The 17,104-nt window shown below is 50.0% G+C and overlaps 1 protein-coding gene across 1 annotated transcript in view; it reads right to left on the reverse strand.

The window, feature by feature from the left end:
• Window positions 1-3,870: 3,870 nt before the first annotated feature.
• The window catches only part of LOC129714168 (RNA-binding protein Nova-1-like), a 111,889-nt gene continuing 98,655 nt past the window's right edge, over window positions 3,871-17,104 (reverse strand). The window contains 2 exon segments of the mRNA XM_055663670.1: window positions 3,871-4,688; window positions 4,690-5,262. Of these exon segments, the coding sequence (XP_055519645.1) occupies window positions 4,221-4,688; window positions 4,690-5,262 (1,041 nt within the window). The 3' untranslated portion in view covers window positions 3,871-4,220.

Consider the following 17,104-nt stretch of genomic DNA (forward strand, 5'->3'; position numbering starts at 1 on the left):
CCATTGACTCCATCTACACTTCACGCTGCCTCGGCAAGGCCAGCAGCATCATCAAGGACCAGTCGCACCCCGGCCACTCCTTCTTCTCCCCTCTCCCATCAGGCAAGAGGTACAGAAGTGTGAAAACAAACACACACACACACACCTCCAGATTCAGGGACAGTTTCTTCCCAGCTGTTATCAGGCAACTGAACCATCCCACCACAACCAGAGAGCGGTGCTGAACTACCATCTAACCACCTGTGTTCGAACCTTACCTTGCACTAAACATTATTCCCTCATCATGTAACTGTACACTGTGGACGGCTCGATTGTAATCATGTATTGTCTTTCCGCTGACTGGTTAGCACGCAACAAAAGCTTTTCACTGTACCTCTGTACACTTGCCTACGCTTGGCCCATTAAACCTGCCCTATCCAAGTATCTGTTAAAATGTTTCAAATCAAGTTGCAGAAATGTTTATAAAATGTCTCAAAATGATTGTTTGTTATAAAACACTCTCGACTCTGACAAAGTTGGATCGGGGAACAGAACAAAAGCTTTTCACTGTACCTCGGTACATGTGACAATAAACTAAATCTGAACTGAACGGAGACATACAGCAAAGAAACAGGCCCTTCAGCCCACAGCATCCATGCTAGCCATCAACACTCATTTAGACTAATCCTCTACTGATTACATTCCCATCAATATCTCTCAACTTTTATTACCCACCTGCAGACTAGAGAGAAATTGCCAAGCTATCAATCCACCGGTCTTTGGGATGTGGGAGGAAACCGCAGCACCCAGGGGGGGGAATCTGTGGACTCAGAAGGAGAACATGCAGACTCCACATAGACAGCAACGGAGAGCAGAAACGAACCCAAATCTTTGCAGAGGAATGAACAAAATGGTGTCCATGGGAGGCCAAACATCACCAAATAGTGAGAGAGTCTAGGAGTAGAGGTCGCAGCCTCAGAATTAAAGGAGATGAGGAGGAATTTCTTTAGTCAGAGGGTGGTGAATCTGTGGAATTCATTGCCACAGCAGGCTGTGGAGGCCAAGTCAATTAATATTTGCAAGGCAGGGATAGATAGATTCTTGATTAGTACGGGTGTCAATGGGTTATGGGGAGAAGGCAGGAGAATGGGGTTGAGAGGGAGAGATAGATCAGCCATGATTGAATGGCAGGGTAGACTTGATGGGCCGAATGGCCTGATTCTGCTCCTATCACTATGGACATGATCGTCTGAACGCAGACAGATCCGCCATTCACAGGAATCACAGACGTGGGCACTCAACACAGATTGGAGATGTCCCTACTATAGTTAACCTCTTCCTCCCCAAGTGAAGCCCTGCTCTGCCACTGAGCCTCTACGAACAATGCCTGTTGGTATCTCAAGTTGAGATCTCAAGAGTTGGTATCTCAAGATGTCATCGGCCCGACTCGCTGTCTTTAGACTTTAGAGATACAGCAAGGAAACAGGCCCTTCAGCCCATCAAGTCCATGATCACCCCATACACTAACCTACACATGCACTGGTGACAACTGTACAACTTACCAAAGACAATTACCCTACAACCGATCCATGTTGGAATGAGTTACCCATTCCCACTTCTCTCCAGTTATTGGAGCTCCTACTGAGTGGATTGGTTAGTGAGTGGAGGGAGGAACTGCAGATGCGGGTTTAAATCAAAGATAGACTCAGAAATCCGGAGAAACTCAGCGGGACAGGCAGCATCTCTGGAGAGAAGAAATGGGTGACGTTTCGGGTCTCAACCCACTCCTTATCTCCAGAGATGCTGCCTGTCCCGCTGAGTTCCTCCGGTTTTTGCTTAGTGGGGATCTTGCTTAGTGGGGATCTTGAAGGGACACGAGGAAGTTCCAAGCCCCTGGGGCAAACAGGATGGTGCTTTCAATGGAGACAGTACAGGAGCAATGGGCAGAATGGACTGCAGTTTGCTGTTTTATAAAGATAGCCACGGCCAGATCTTGCAAACCCTCTCGAGAGCTACAAGTGCCCAGCTTCCGACAAATCTCGTAAACTCATCTTGATGTCTACGTGAGATTCAGTGCGGGGCCAGCGAAAATACGTTGGGCAAGGTTGAACAGGAGAAAATTAATAACATCCGTGGAATCCATGCAGGGGGGAGGGGGGAAGGAGAGGAGAGGAGCCCTGTAGAGTCGGGCTCTCAGCCGAGGTTGAGAAGCTTCAGAGAGGACAGCCTCTCATGTTTTCACATTGCCATTAGTTGGGGAGGAGAGTAGGGTTCCCATTTCCTCCAAAGTTTCCCCTGGGGTCTCGGGAAGCGAGGACCAATGTCCTGGAATTCTCTGGGATAGCAAGCTACGCTGAGAGCGGGGGGCGGCCTTAGTTCAATCTCGTTGATTGATCAGTAGCAACGTTGAGAAACGTTTGGGGCAGCGAGAATCAACCAGGTTCGTGAAGAGGGGTAGGCAAGTTCGTGAGGGGGCATTGGGAACGGGATGGCTTGACACACCTCCAGGAGTCATCCAGGGAGGTGTCATTCACCCCCCCACCCCCCCCCAAGAAGGGAACAGAAGATGGGGGTGGAAGGGGGAATTCCAAAAGTGCTCAGGTTCACACAATGGACCCCCCCCACACATTGGGGGAAGGGGGTGGGGGTTAGAGGGATGATAGGTTAGCCCCCCCTCCCCCCCCCCCCCCCCCAAACCCTCAGCGCTGTGTGTGTCCTAGGACGGGGTTTTGAGAAGGTGGTGAACACTCAGCTCACCGAGGGGGGGGAGGAGTGGGGGGGGGGGGGGGGGGGAGGAAGGGGGGGGGGGAGGGGAGGTGATGAAAGGGAGCAGTGGAATGGGCAAGAGATTCACAGCAAGGGATTCAAGGGGCACAGGGAGAGAAGGAGGGTTGAGGCGGGGGGATAGGGGGGCAGATGAGAGAGTGGGCAAGGAGAGGGAGGAGGGGGAAGGAGCGGGGAGAAAGAGAGAAAGTGAGAGGGGAGGAGGGAGGAGAGCGAGAGGAGGGGAACGGATAGACGGGTAGAAGGGAGGGAGGGGGAGAGGATGGGGGGTCCCAGGGGCTAAGGAGAAAAGATGGGAAAAGGAGACAGATAGGGAGAGGGGAGAGGATAGAAGGGAGAGGGGGAGGTGTGAGGGAGGAAGATTGGGGGGGGATAGGAGGGTTGGGGCAGGGAGAGGGGGCAGAAAGGCGAGTGGGGCAGGGAGGGGAGTGGGGGGGGGAGGAGGGCAGAGAAGGGGGGGGGAGGGGAAATGGAAAAGATGGGTGGGGGAATGAGAGAGGGGGTGTGGAAGGGAACAGAGGGAGGGGACATGGGCGGGAGAAGAGAAAGGGAAGGAGGGGGTAAAGAGGGAGAGAGGGAGGGTGGGAGAGGGGGGGAGTGAGATGGGGGGAGAGAGGTGGGAGAAAGGGGCGAGAGAGAGGGAGAGAGGTAGGGGCGGGTCTGATGGGAGGGCAAGGTGTGCAGTCAAGTGCGGAGAGAGGGAGGTAGGAAGAATGAGATGGAACGCCAGAGCTCGGACTGGGAGTTGGAGCGGGAAGAGCAGGTGGGTGCGATGAGAGGCAGGGGAGGTCGGATGGTTGGGGTTGGGGTTGGGGATGGGAGGAGATGAGACCATGTGGCCCTCAGGTGGGATAGGAGGCACGAATAACAGAGGCAGGGATGGGCTGATGTGGGAACAGGAGGCTGGGACACAAGGTGGGCAAGGAGAATGAAGGATGAAAGGGTGGGGAGATCAAGTTGGGATGGGGGTGGGGAGAACAGGGAGCTGGGATGGATGGTGAGGGAGAGGGAGAGGGAGAGGGAGAGCAGTCGGATGGAGAGGGAGAAGGAGAGGGAGAGCAGTCGGATGGAGAGGGAGAGGGAGAGGGAGAGCAGTCGGATGGAGAGGAGAGGAGAGGAGTGGAGAGGAGAGGAGAGGAGAGGAGAGGAGAGGAGAGGAAGAGATGTTGGGGTTGGGATAAAAGCCAGGGATAGGTCAGGGGAAGAGGAAACCCAAATCAACTTGAAGACAAGGTCTCCATGGATATGCAGAAAACATTATTTACATATAAACAGATCTCTGACATTTCATATAATATATTAATACAAGACGTTTTGTTTTTTTTAATTAGATCAAGTACTATATAAGCCCCTTTTTCAGTTTATCTCTCTTTTTAAAAAAAAAGAAGTGTGGCCACCTGTTTGTTTCTGGCGCTGTGTTTGGGTTAGTTTGGGTTGGGTTGGGTTGGGTTTTTTTTTTAGCCGACCTTCTGGAGGTTGGCGGCACGGACTCCTTGCTCATACGTGATCCTCTGGCTGATTAAATACTGTGCTGCTTGTGTGGCAGCGGCTGTGCCGGTGATGGTCACCTTGCGGTTCCTGGTGCCGGGGACAAACTCCCCCTTTTTGGAGATCTGGATGCGGGCGCCAGTCAACTCCTGGTACTCCACCAGCGTCTTCCCGCCCTTGCCCAAAATGGCGCCCACCAGGTTCTCCGGCACGGCGATCTCCACCACGTCCTTGGCGCCCTCGCTCAGCTTCTCGGCGGCCAGGATGGAGCCGGCGGCGGCCAGCGGCGACGAGGCGGCGGCGGCAGCGGCAGCAGCAGCGGCGGCAGCAGCGGAGCTGAAGTAACCGTTGGTGGCGGCCGTCAGCGAGCCGAGGGAGAAGGTACCGGTCGGGGCGTTGGCACCGCCTGACGCCTCGTTGGCGTACGAGGCCAGCAGGGTTGGCGGCGGCGGCCGCGGCGGGGTTGGCGTTTGCCGCCACCGCCGCCAGCACGCCCGTGGCCGTGGCCGGGTTGAGGCCCAACCCGAGCGAGTTGGTGTTGTAGCCGTAGCTGGCCAGGGTGTTGAGGGCCGAGCTGATGGCCAGCAGGTCGTTGCCGGTGAAGCCCGACAGGCCGGCGGTGAAGCCCGCCACGCCCGCCAGGTTGGCGTGGCCCAGCAGGCCGGCTGCAGAAGCCGCCGCTGCAGCCGCCGGCAACCCCTCGGCCGAGTTGGCGTACGGGGAGCCGGTGGGGTTAGAGTTGGCCACCGGACCCGAGATGTTGGCGTAGCTGATGTTGAGGCAGCTTCCGCTTTGTGGATCCTCCTGTATCTTCTGCACCATCAGCTCAACGGCCTTGCGGTTCTGCTCCGACTCGCCGCTCACCGTCACCACCCTCTCCTGCAGGTTGATGCCCTCGGGCTTCTGTGAAAGCTGCACCCAGGCCCCCGACTGCTCCATCACCGCCTTCACCGTCGCCCCACCCTTGCCGATGATCAGCCCGGCCGTGCTGTTGGGGACAATCAGCTTGGCCTGCAAGGGTTAAAGCACAAAGAGACAAAACACAAGCAAGGGTTAGAAACTCAAATTCCTGGGCGTGCACATCTCTGAAGATCTTTCCTGGTCCCAGAACACTAACGCAATTATCAAAAAAAGCACATCAGCGCCTCTACTTCCTCAGATTACGGAGAGTCGGTTTGTCAAGGAGGACTCTCTCGAACTTCTACAGGTGCACAGTAGAGAGCATGCTGACCGGTTGCATCGTGGCTTGGTTCGGCAACTTGAGCGCCCTGGAGAGGAAAAGATTACAAAAAGTAGTAAACACTGCCCAGTCCATCATCGGCTCTGACCTCCCTTCCATCGAGGGTATTTATCGCAGTCGCTGCCTCAAAAAGGCTGGCAGTATCATCAAAGACCCACACCATCCTGGCCACACACTCATCTCCCTGCTACCTTCAGGTAGAAGGTACAGGAGCCTGAAGACTGCAACATCCAGGTTCAGGAATAGCTACTTCCCCACAGCCATTAAACCTGGCTCGGACAAAACTCTGATTATTAATAACCCATTTTCTGTTATTTGCACTTTATCAGTTTATTTATTCATGTGTGTATATATTTATATTATGGTATATGGACACACTGATCTGTTTTGTAGTCAATGCCTACTATGTTCTGTTGTGCTGAAGCAAAGCAAGAATTTCATTGTCCTATACAGGGACACATGACAATAAACTCACTTGAACTTGAATTTGATAGTACAAGCAAGGGTTAGAAACTCAAAGATAGTACAAGCAAGGGTTAGAAATTCAAAGCTAGTACAAGCAAGGGTTAGAAACTCAAAGATTCAGATTCAGGTTCAACTTTAATTGTCATTGTGCAGTGTACAGTACAGAGACCACAAAATGCAGTTAGCATCTCCCTGGAAGAGCGACATAGAATAGAATTTACATGCATACAGTCATAGTGTTTTTCCTGTGGGAGGAGTGTCGGGGGGGGGGGTGGTGATTGGCAGTCACCGAGGTACAGTGATCGTACAACGACAAGGTAAAGATGGTACAAGCAAGGATTAAGGGCCTGTCCCACTCAAAACTTTTCGGCTAGTCGGCAGACATGGGCTTGTCGTAGCTTGTCTTCTCCTGACGTAGTAGGTGCTATCGTAGGTTGCCGCCAGGTGCCGTAAGTTGTCGCCTGGTGAATTCCATTGTCGCAGTCGCCAAAAAAATCGCCCAAGTGGGACAGGCCCTTAACCCTCGAGGGCTTGGCCCGCTTACGCGATTTTTTTCGGCGACTTGCCGGCACCCGTCATAGTCGCAGCAGGTGGCCGAACATTTTCAACGTGTTGAAAATCCAGCGGCGACCAGAAAAAGGCACGACTCTTTGTAGGTATGTTACAAAACCTACCTGAATCTGCCCCACCCCTTGTGTGTGATTTTGGCGCTGTTTAGAGGGGGCGGGTTTAAAACGCGATTTTTACGAGGCTGTTCCAATCGAAAATGTTCAGCCTAGTAAATCATTAACGGAAAATCGCTGAAAGACCCCGTCGCAAAAGGTATTATTAGTTTTTATGGCCTTGTATAATATTTATAGTAGTTTAAAAATCACTCTCTCACTCCGCAACCTCTCGCAGCCCCAGGGTTTTATAAAGCAAACAATTAAAGGTATATACCTTATTTTTACATTAAATGGGGCGTGTATATAACCCTGTTAATAAAGTTTTCTATAGAGAGTAGCTCATTTTGGGCTCTTTATATCCCGCAGTATTTTTCTGGGCATTTGAGGGCACAAATCGAGCGCAATGTGAACGTTCTAAACCAGCGCGTTCACAGGAACCCACTAGAAAGCCGATTTAAATTGACTTTAATTTACAGCAAATGAACACTAAATTCCTTCCATTTGGCCTATAAATTGATGTAAATGAGATTTAAAAATCATGTTTTATTGTGAATTATTTGTGAATATTATTTGGACACTTGGGCTATTTAAAAATGTTAATCATTTATTAAGAAATGGATAGATGTTTAGATCTAGGAATTGAAGTTTGAAATTAGCTACAATTGGGTAACTAACTAATTATATGCTTTAATTTCAGGTCATCCAAGTAAGATTATTTTATATTTGTTTCAGAATGGTTCAATCTATGATAACTGAAAATTTCATTCAGTTCTCTTAATTTTTAAGAAGGTTATGGGCTTTTGACTGTCCCCGATCACAGCTTTTTTGTTATGTCCATAGAAAATCAATAGGGAACAAGATGCTAATTTCCGAGTATGAAAATGGCCATAACTTTTTTATTACTTGAGATATGAAAGTGAATTAGGTGTCAAATTAAACTTATTGTTATGCTTTATCTGATGGGATAAATTGCAGACTTGATTTTTTAAATCTCAAAATTTTGTAACATTGCTACTCTTAGCACGACCACTCAACGACCATACTCTTTGGGCGACTACTCATGACCATACAGGCGACATGTCGCGGGGTGGCGCCTGTATGGCCATGAGTAGTCGCCCAAAGAGTCGTACCGTTTTCTGGTCGCCGCTGGATTTTCGACATGTCTTAAAATTTTCAGCCACCTGCTCCGACCATTACAGGTGCTGGCAAGTCGCTGAAAAAATTGTGTAAGCTGGACAAGGGTTAAGCTTCTGTCCCACAAGGCGAATTTCAGATTCAGATTCAGATTCAGATTCAATTTTAATTGTCATTGTCAGTGTACAGTACAGAGACAACAAAATGCATTTAGCATCTCCCTTGAAGAGCGACATAGCTAACGATTTGAATAAAAAAAATAATAAGTGTCCGGGGGGGGGGGGTGGTGATTGGCAGTCACTGAGGTACGTTGTTTAGTAGAGTGACAGCCGCCGGAAAGAAGCTGTTCCTCGACCTGCTGGTTCGGCAACGGAGAGACCTGTAGCGCCTCCCGGATGGTAGGAGGGTAAACAGTCCATGGTTGGGGTGAGAGCAGTCCTTGGCGATGCTGAGCGCCCTCCGCAGACAACGCTTGCTTTGGACAGACTCAATGGAGGGGAGCGAGGAACCGGTGATGCGTTGGGCAATTTTCCCCACTCTCTGCAATGCCTTCCGGTCGGAAACAGAGCAGTTGCCATACCATACTGTGATGCAGTTGGTAAGGATGCTCTCGATGGTGCAGCGGAATTTTTTAGGCGACTGTCATAGACGCAGCAGAAAAACCGGCGACTGGGCTAACGGGGCTGTCCCACTTAGGAGATTTTTTTGCCGACTGCGACAATGGAATTCACCGAAGTCGTCACCTGGCGGCAACCTACGTCAGCACCTACGTCAGGAGAAGACAAGCTCCAACGACCCCACGTTTTGAACGTTTCAAAATTCAGCGGTGACCTGAAAAATGCTACGACTCTTTGGGCGACTGAGGAGACCATACTCGCGACACCCCAGTGACCATGTGATGACAGGCTCGAAGGGCCGAATGGCCTACTCCTGCACCTAATTTCTATGACAGCCTAGTTGCCTGGAGTCGCCTAAAAGAATTGCCTAAGTGGGACAGGCCCTTAGGGAGCTCAAAGAAAGTACAAGCAAAGGTTAGGAACTCAAAGACAGACACCAAAAAGTGAGGAGAAACATTTTTAGTCAGAGGGTAGTTAACCTGTAGAGGCCAAGTCAGTGGATATTTTTAAGGCAGAGATAGATAAATTCTTGATTAGAACGGGTGTCGGAGTTAGAAACATAGAAACATAGAAATTAGGTGCAGGAGTAGGCCATTCGACCCTTCGAGCCTGCACCGCCATTCAATATGATCATGGCTGATCATCCAACTCAATATCCCGTACCTGCCTTCTCTCCATACCTCCTGATCCCCTTAGCCACAAGGGCCACATCTAACTCCCTCTTAAATATAGCCAATGAACTGTGGCCTCAACTACCCTCTGTGGCAGAGAGTTCCAGAGATTCACCACTCTCTGTGTGAAAAAAGTTCTCCTCATCTCGGTTTTAAAGGATTTCCCCCTTATCCTTAAGCTGTGACCCCTTGTCCTGGACTTCCCCAACATCGGGAACAATCTTCCTGCATCTAGCCTGTCCAACCCCTTAAGAATTTCGTAAGTTTCTATAAGATCCCCTCTCAATCTCCTAAATTCTAGAGAGTATAAACCAAGTCTATCCAGTCTTTCTTCATAAGACAGTCCTGACATCCCAGGAATCAGTCTGGTGAACCTTCTCTGTACTCCCTCTATGGCAATAATGTCCTTCCTCAGATTTGGAGACCAAAACTGCACGCAATACTCCAGGTGTGGTCTAACGGGGAGAAGGCAGGAGAATGGGGTTAGGAGGGGGCGATCAGCCACGTTTGAATGGCGGAGTGGACTTGATGGGCCGAATGGCCTAATTCTACTCCTATAACTTATGAAAAGGCTGGAGTAACTCAGCGGGACTTCTGCAGAGTGGGCTATCCCAGCATCATCTGCAAACGTGGCCACAAAGCCTCCAATCGCTTGATCCAAATATAACAAAGAATTCGATTCTCCAACACTCATCCTCCTCATATGAAAATTTCTGGACCGTCTGTACTGGAAAACTCCTGGATTTGCAGATTAGTTGGTGGGGACTGGATGGGACTTGTTGAGATTCTCTGTGTTATCGTGGAGCTGGGAATGAGATCTATTCGTGTCAAATGTTGCCACTAGAGGGAGCATCGACACCAGGAATCACCCAGGGATCCATTAACACATAGAGTGTGTTCCCAGAATTATTAATTAAATTGGGAATGCCACTGGAAATCCAAGGCTGGGGAGAACGGGATTGTTGGCATTCCCAGTTTAATTTAAATGAGGAGCGACAGATGGCGGTGGAAGCACGGTGGCGCAGCGGTAAAATTGCGCCAGAGACCCGGGTTCGATCCTGACTACGGCTGCTGTCTGTGCAGAGTTTGCACGTTCTCCCCGTGACCGCGTGGGATTTCTCCAGGATCTCCCATCTCCTCCCACACTCCACAGATGTGCAGGTTTGTAGGTTAACTGGCTTGGTATAATTGTACATTGCCCCGAGTGTGTGTCGGATAGTGTTAGTGTGTGGGGATCGCTGGTCGGCATGGACTCGGTGGGCCGAAGGGCCTATTTCCATGCTGTATCTGTAAGCTAAACAAGATAAAGCTCTGGAGTAGCTCAGCGGCTCAGGCAGCATCTCTGGAGGGCATGGATAGACGGGTTGGGATTAGGATTAGTGTTTTGGGTCAGGATTAAATTGGTAGGATGTCGGAAGGAACTGCCGACCCTGGTTTAGACCAAATACAAACACAAAATGCTGTGCAGCAGGACAGGCAGCACAAGTAACACAACGGGACATTGCAGCATCTATGGAGAGAAGGAATGGGTGACGTTTCAGTCTGAAGAAGGATCTCGACCCGAAACGTCAACAATTCCTTTTTATGCTCCCTGTCCCACTAAGGAAACCTGAACGGAAACCTCTGGAGACTTTGCGCCCCACCCAAGGTTTCCGTGCGGTTCCCGGAGGTTGCAGGTGGTTGCAGGTAGTGGAAGCAGGTAGGGAGACTGACAAAAACCTCCGGGAACCGCACGGAAACCTTGGGTGGGGCGCAAAGTCTCCAGAGGTTTCCGTTCAGTGGGACGGGGCATAACTGCAGTTCTTTGTGCCTGGAGTTGAGAGGAGGGTTAGCTTAGTGGGAGAAGGAGGAGAGGATGTGTAGAGACATTCTTATTTATGTTTTATGTGTCATTCCTAACTGTCACTGTATGTCATGTTGTCACTTGCGGGCGGAGCACCAAGGCAAATTCCTTGTATGTGAATACTTGGCCAATAAACTTATTCATTCATGGGTACTGCCAACACACTACAAAAATATCAATACAAAGACACAGTGAATGGGCATTTTGTTTTAGAAAGTTAACCCCCCCCCATATTTCAAAGGTGTTTGAAAGAGCAATCATTTCTTGATAGCAAGGTCAGTGAATCTTTGCAATCCTCGGTGCAAGACTGTGTCCCAGATAGACCGATGGATGATTAAGCTAATGTAGGTTTGGAAGATTGTCCAGGGGATTGTCAGGAGTGAGCCGAGCAAAGACAAACAAAGTTACCCCAGAAATAGATGATAGACACAAAATGCTGGAGCAACTCAGCGGGACAGGCAGCATCTCTGGCGAGGAGGAATGGGTGACGTTTCGGGTCGAGACCCTTCATCAGACCGGGAGTCAGGGGAGATGGAGACACAGAGATAAAGAATGTATGCCCCTGTCCCACTTAGGAAACCTGAACGGAAACCTCTGGAGACTTTGTGCCCCACCCAAGGTTTCCGTGCGGTTCCCGGAGGTTGCAGGTGGTTGCCGGAGGTTGCAGGTAGTGGAAGGAGGTAGGGAGACTGACAAAAACCTCCGGGAACCGCACGGAAACCTTGGGTGGGGCGCAAAGTCTCCAGAGGTTTCCGTTCAGGTTTCCTAAGTGGGACAGGGGCATTGGTGTACAGAGATAAAATGCGTAATGCCTCGACATCGGTCTGAAGAAGTGTTTAAGAAGGAACTGCAGATGCTGGAAAAATCGAAGGTAGACAAAAATGCTGGAGAAACTCAGCGGGTGAGGCAGCATCTATGGAGCGAAGGAATAGGTGACGTTTCGGGTTAGAAGAAAGACACAGAATATGGGCTTTTAATACAGATTGTTAACCCCCCAGGCCTGCATCTGCAGTTCTTTCCTACTCCGCAGATAGCCCTGTGCCCAGCGGATAAAAGATGCCCATTCACAGTGGGCATGGTTGATGGGTATCTCTGACTCAGCCAGAGGGCAGTGCCAAGCGGGTGACAATAGAAAACAATATAAAAACATAGAAACATAGAAAATAGGTGCAGGAGTAGAGGCCATTCGGCCCTTCGAGCCTGCACCGCCATTCAATATGATCATGGCTGATCATCCAACTCAGTATCCCGTACCTGCCTTCTCTCCATACCCCCTGATCCCCTTAGCCACAAGGGCCACATCTAACTCCCTCTTAAATATAGCCAATGAACTGTGGCCTCAACTACCCTCTGTGGCAGAGAGTTCCAGAGATTCACCACTCTCTGTGTGAAAAAAGTTTTTCTCATCTCGGTTTTAAAGGATTTCCCCCTTATCCTTAAGCTGTGACCCCTTGTCCTGGACTTCCCTAACATCGGGAACAATCTTCCTGCATCTAGCCTGTCCAACCCCTTAAGAATTTTGTAAGTTTCTATAAGATCCCCTCTCAATCTTCTAAATTCTAGAGAGTATAAACCAAGTCTATCCAGTCTTTCTTCATAAGACAGTCCTGACATCCCAGGAATCAGTCTGGTGAACCATCTCTGCACTCCCTCTATGGCAATAATGTCCTTCCTCAGATTTGGAGACCAAAACTGTACGCAATACTCCAGGTGTGGTCTCACCAAGACCCTGTGCAGTGTCTCTACATATCTCTACAGTGTGGAGAATGTTTCAGTGTGGTTTATTGTCACGTGTATCGAGGTACAGTGAAAAGCTTTTGTTGCGTGCTAACCAGTCAGCGGAAAGACAATACATGATTACAATCGAGCCGTCCACAGTGTACAGATACATGATGAGGGAATAACGTTTAGTGCAAGGTAAAGTCCTATCAAGGATAGTCCGAGGGTCACCAATGAGGTAGATAGTAGTTCAGGACCGCTCTCTGGTTGTGGTGGGATGGTTCACAGTTGCCTGATAACAGCTGGGAAGAAACTGTCCCTGAATCTGGAGGGGTGTGTGTGTTTGTTTTCACACTTCTGTACCTCTTGCCCGATGGGAGAGGGGAGAAGAGGGAATGTCCAGGGTGCAATGACTGGTCCTTGATGATGCTGCTGGCCTTGCCGAGGCAGCGTGAGGTGTAGATGGAGTCAATGGAAGGGAGGTTGGTTTGCGTGTGTGATGGTCTGGGCTGCGTCCACAATTCTCTGCAATTTCCTGCGGTCTTGGGCGGAGCTGTTCCCAAACCGTGCTGGGATACATCCCGATAAAATGCTTTCTGCAGAAGTTGGTGAATATTTGGGAACAGCTCCACCCAAGACCAAGTTGTTGGGGACATGCTGAACTTCCTACGGAAGTAGAGTGGGCAGAATGGCGAGTATAAACTGATCATTGCTCTTTTAGCAGGAGGCAGGGACTATCGCAGTGTTTTTAAGGGACATTTCGACAGGTACATGGATAGGACAGGTTTGGAGGGATGTGGGCCAAACGCAGGCAGGTGGGACTGGTGTAGATGGGGACATGTTGGGCAGAAGGGCCTTTCCCCACGCTGTATCACTCTATGACTACTCCGCAGAGATCTGGGAGCCTGGAGATGAGACAATGGCGATTTGAGGAGAAGGGCTGGGGTTTTTGAAATGGCGCTGTGTGTGTGTGAGCGCGGGGCCAGTCCACAATGGGTGAGGGAGCAGGGAGAGGGTGGGGAGCAGCGATGGGCAGAAACAACACACAGAGCAACACATCGCCCTTCCCTCAGAAGAAAAGCAATATTTCGAAAAGAGAATCGGTTCCCAGGAGTTGCCGTTGCCATAGAAACTGATCTGCCGTTATCGTACAAAATAGAATGGGCCCAAGACCTTACCGCCAGCGCAAAGAGATGGGGGGGGGGGGGGGGGTGGGGAGGGGGGGAGGGGGGGAGGGGGGGGGGGGGGGGGGGGGGGGGGGGGAGGTGATGAATCTATTCTACAAAATAATTCCACTGTGAGATTTTACAGACAAAGCTCGGAGTACGTTGAAAGCATTTACAGGCGTGTGTGTGTAGGAAGGAACTGCAGATGCTGGTTTAAACCGAAGATAGGCACAATATCCTGGAGTAACTGAGTGGGACAGGCAGCATCTATGGAGAGAAGGAATAGGTGACGTTTCGGGTCGAGACCCTTCTTCAGACCCTGCCATTTACAGGCACGGGCCACACCGCCATTTTCAAATTCCCTTTCTCTCTGGTCCTCCACAAATATATTCATTCCTCATTTTATCCAGGAGATGGTGTCGGGAGCTCTTGCAGTCAGTCTTATCTATTTATCTGCACAGTGTTCACACCTGCAGCTGCAAGAACAGATACACACACAGATACACGCGCGTACACACACAGATACGCACACACAGATACACGCACACACAGATACGCGCACACACACACAGATACACACACACACACACACAGATACACGCGCACACACACACAGATACACACACAGATACACGCGCGCGCACACACACACACACAGATACTCACACACGCGCACACACACACACACACACGCACACACACAGATACACGCACACACACACACACACACGTACACACACAGATACACGCACGCACACACAAACACACAGATACACGTGCACGCACACACAGATGCACGCACACAGATACACGCGCACGCACACACAGATACATGCGGATATACAGATACACACACGCACACAAACACACAAATATACACACACACACAGACACACCCAGATACACACTCACAGATACACCCACACACACAGATACAACAACGCAGACACACACACAGAATGGGGCAGGATTGGGGGAAGATGGCTGCATGTTCGGTGGGGCAGAGGTAAGAGGGGGGAGGGTAATGGGGCTCATTTGTTATTTACCTAAATTGGAGAATTCAATGTTAATGTCGTGAGGTTGTCAGCTACCCAAATGGTATACGAGGTGCTTTGCTTTACATTTTAGAGATACAGCGTGGAAACAGGCCCTTTGGCCCAACGAGCCTGCACCGACACTAACATTGTCCTACACACACTCGGGACAATTTACAATTATACCAAGCCGATCAAAACTGTAAGCGTGGACTCGGTGGGCCGAATGGCCTGAGTCTGCCCTGTATCTCAAAACTACAGTAAACTAGGAAAGTTGGAGCTGAAAGGCCACGGGAGAAAAAGAATAAAAATGGAAAATGAAGATTTGTTCGTCGGTTCCAGAGTAACTCTGTAAAATAATATGAGTGGTTCTCATGTCGGTCTTTAATGATTTTGATTCTTCATTGACTGTGAGATGGTGGGACCGTCATATGCTGAGAGAATGGAGCGGCTGGGCTTGTACACTCTGGAGTTTAGAAGGATGAGAGGGGATCTCATTGAAACATATAAGATTGTTAAGGGGTTTGGACACGCTAGAGGCAGGAAACATGTTCCCGATGTTGGGGGAGTCCAGAACCAGGGGCCACACACAGTTTAAGAATAAGGGGTAAGCCATTTAGAACGGAGATGAGGAAACACTTTTTCTCACAGTGAGTGGTGAGTCTGTGGAATTCTCTGCCTCAGAGGGCGGTGGAGGCTGGTTCTCTGGATGCTTTCAAGAGAGAGCTAGATAGGGCTCTTAAAAATAGCGGAGTCAGGGGAGAAGGCAGGAACGGGGTACTGATTGGGGATGATCACATTGAATGGTGGTGCTGGCTCGAAGGGCCAAATGGCCTACTCCTGCACCTATTGTCTATTGTGTATTGTGACACAGCAAGGCTGGCTGGAACCTGATCACATTGTCTCTGGTTATAAGTGGCTGGAAGCTTGGTTGCTCCACTATCTCTGTCTGCAGGGGCACTACCAAAGGTTGTGTTTGTATTCAAACAGGCGATCAGATATTGTCAACATCAATGTCTACAAGGCTGGCCTCTTCATCCAGACCCCACGTTCCACAGCTCTGGGAATACTTCATTAGCTGCTCCAGTCCCAGCCCGGTTCAAGTTACAGGATCGTTACGAGGTCTGGAACAGAGAGAAGGCAGCGGGCGGGGAGAAAATGGAGAAGGAGGCGCAGCGGTAGAGACCCGGGTTCGATCCTGACTACGGGCGCTGCCTCTATGGAGTTTGCACGTTCTCCCCGTGACCTGCGTGGGTTTTCTCCGGGTGCTCCGGTTTCCTCCCACACTCTTAAACGTGCGGGTTTGTAGGTTAATTGGCTTCAGGTATAATTGTAAATTGTCCCTAGTGTGTGTGTGGGATCGTGCTAGTGTGTGGGGATCGCTGGTCGGCGCGGACTTGATTGGTCGATGGGGCTGAGTCCGCGCTGTATCTCTAAATTATAAAAACCAATAAACTGAGCAAAATAATTAAATTAAAATAATTACTAAAGAAATTCTAAAGAAAGGAAGAACGAAATAGGGTAACAGAACGGAGGGAAGCATAAAGGTCATATGTGATAGGAGCAGAATTAGGCCATTCGGCCCATCAAGTCTACTACGCCATTCAATCATGGCTGATCTATCTCACCCTCCTAACCCCATTCTCCTGCCTTCTCCCCATAACCTTTGACACCCGCACTAATCAAGAATCTATCCATCTCCGTCTTAAAAATATCCACCGTCTTGGCCTCCACAGCCTTCTGCGGCGAAGAATTCCACAGATTCACCGCCCTCTGACAAAGGAGGCAACGGAATGACTCTGCTGGTAGTGTACGAGGAAGAGAAACGTGGAAGGCTATCCTGGATTTTCCCTGGAGAATGCTGGAAGCATTGAAAGCAACAGCAGTTTCATCCGCCCCGGAAATTCCCAGGCATCCTGAGAAGTGGAAACATGGAAAAATAGAAAATAGGAGGCCATTCAGCCCCTCGAGCCAGCACCGCCATTCAATATGATCACCCAGAATCAGTACCCCGTTCCTGTTTTTTCCCCCATATCCCTTGATTCCTTCAGCTCTCTAACTCTTGAAAACATGGCCTCCACTGCCTTCTGTGGCAGCGAATTCCACAGATTCACAACTCTCTGGGTGAAAACGATTTCCTCATCTCAGTCCTAAATGGCCTGCCCCTTATTCTGGATCTGGATGTAGTACGCTGAAACGTTCTAGGTAGAGCACCTACACAGCACTTTAATTATTAGAAACATAGAACATAGAAAATAGGTGCAGGAGTAGGCCATTCGGCCCCTCGAGCCTGCACCGC

The sequence above is a fragment of the Leucoraja erinacea genome, chromosome 38 (assembly GCF_028641065.1).
Source record: "Leucoraja erinacea ecotype New England chromosome 38, Leri_hhj_1, whole genome shotgun sequence".
Taxonomy (NCBI): Eukaryota; Metazoa; Chordata; class Chondrichthyes; order Rajiformes; family Rajidae; genus Leucoraja; species Leucoraja erinaceus.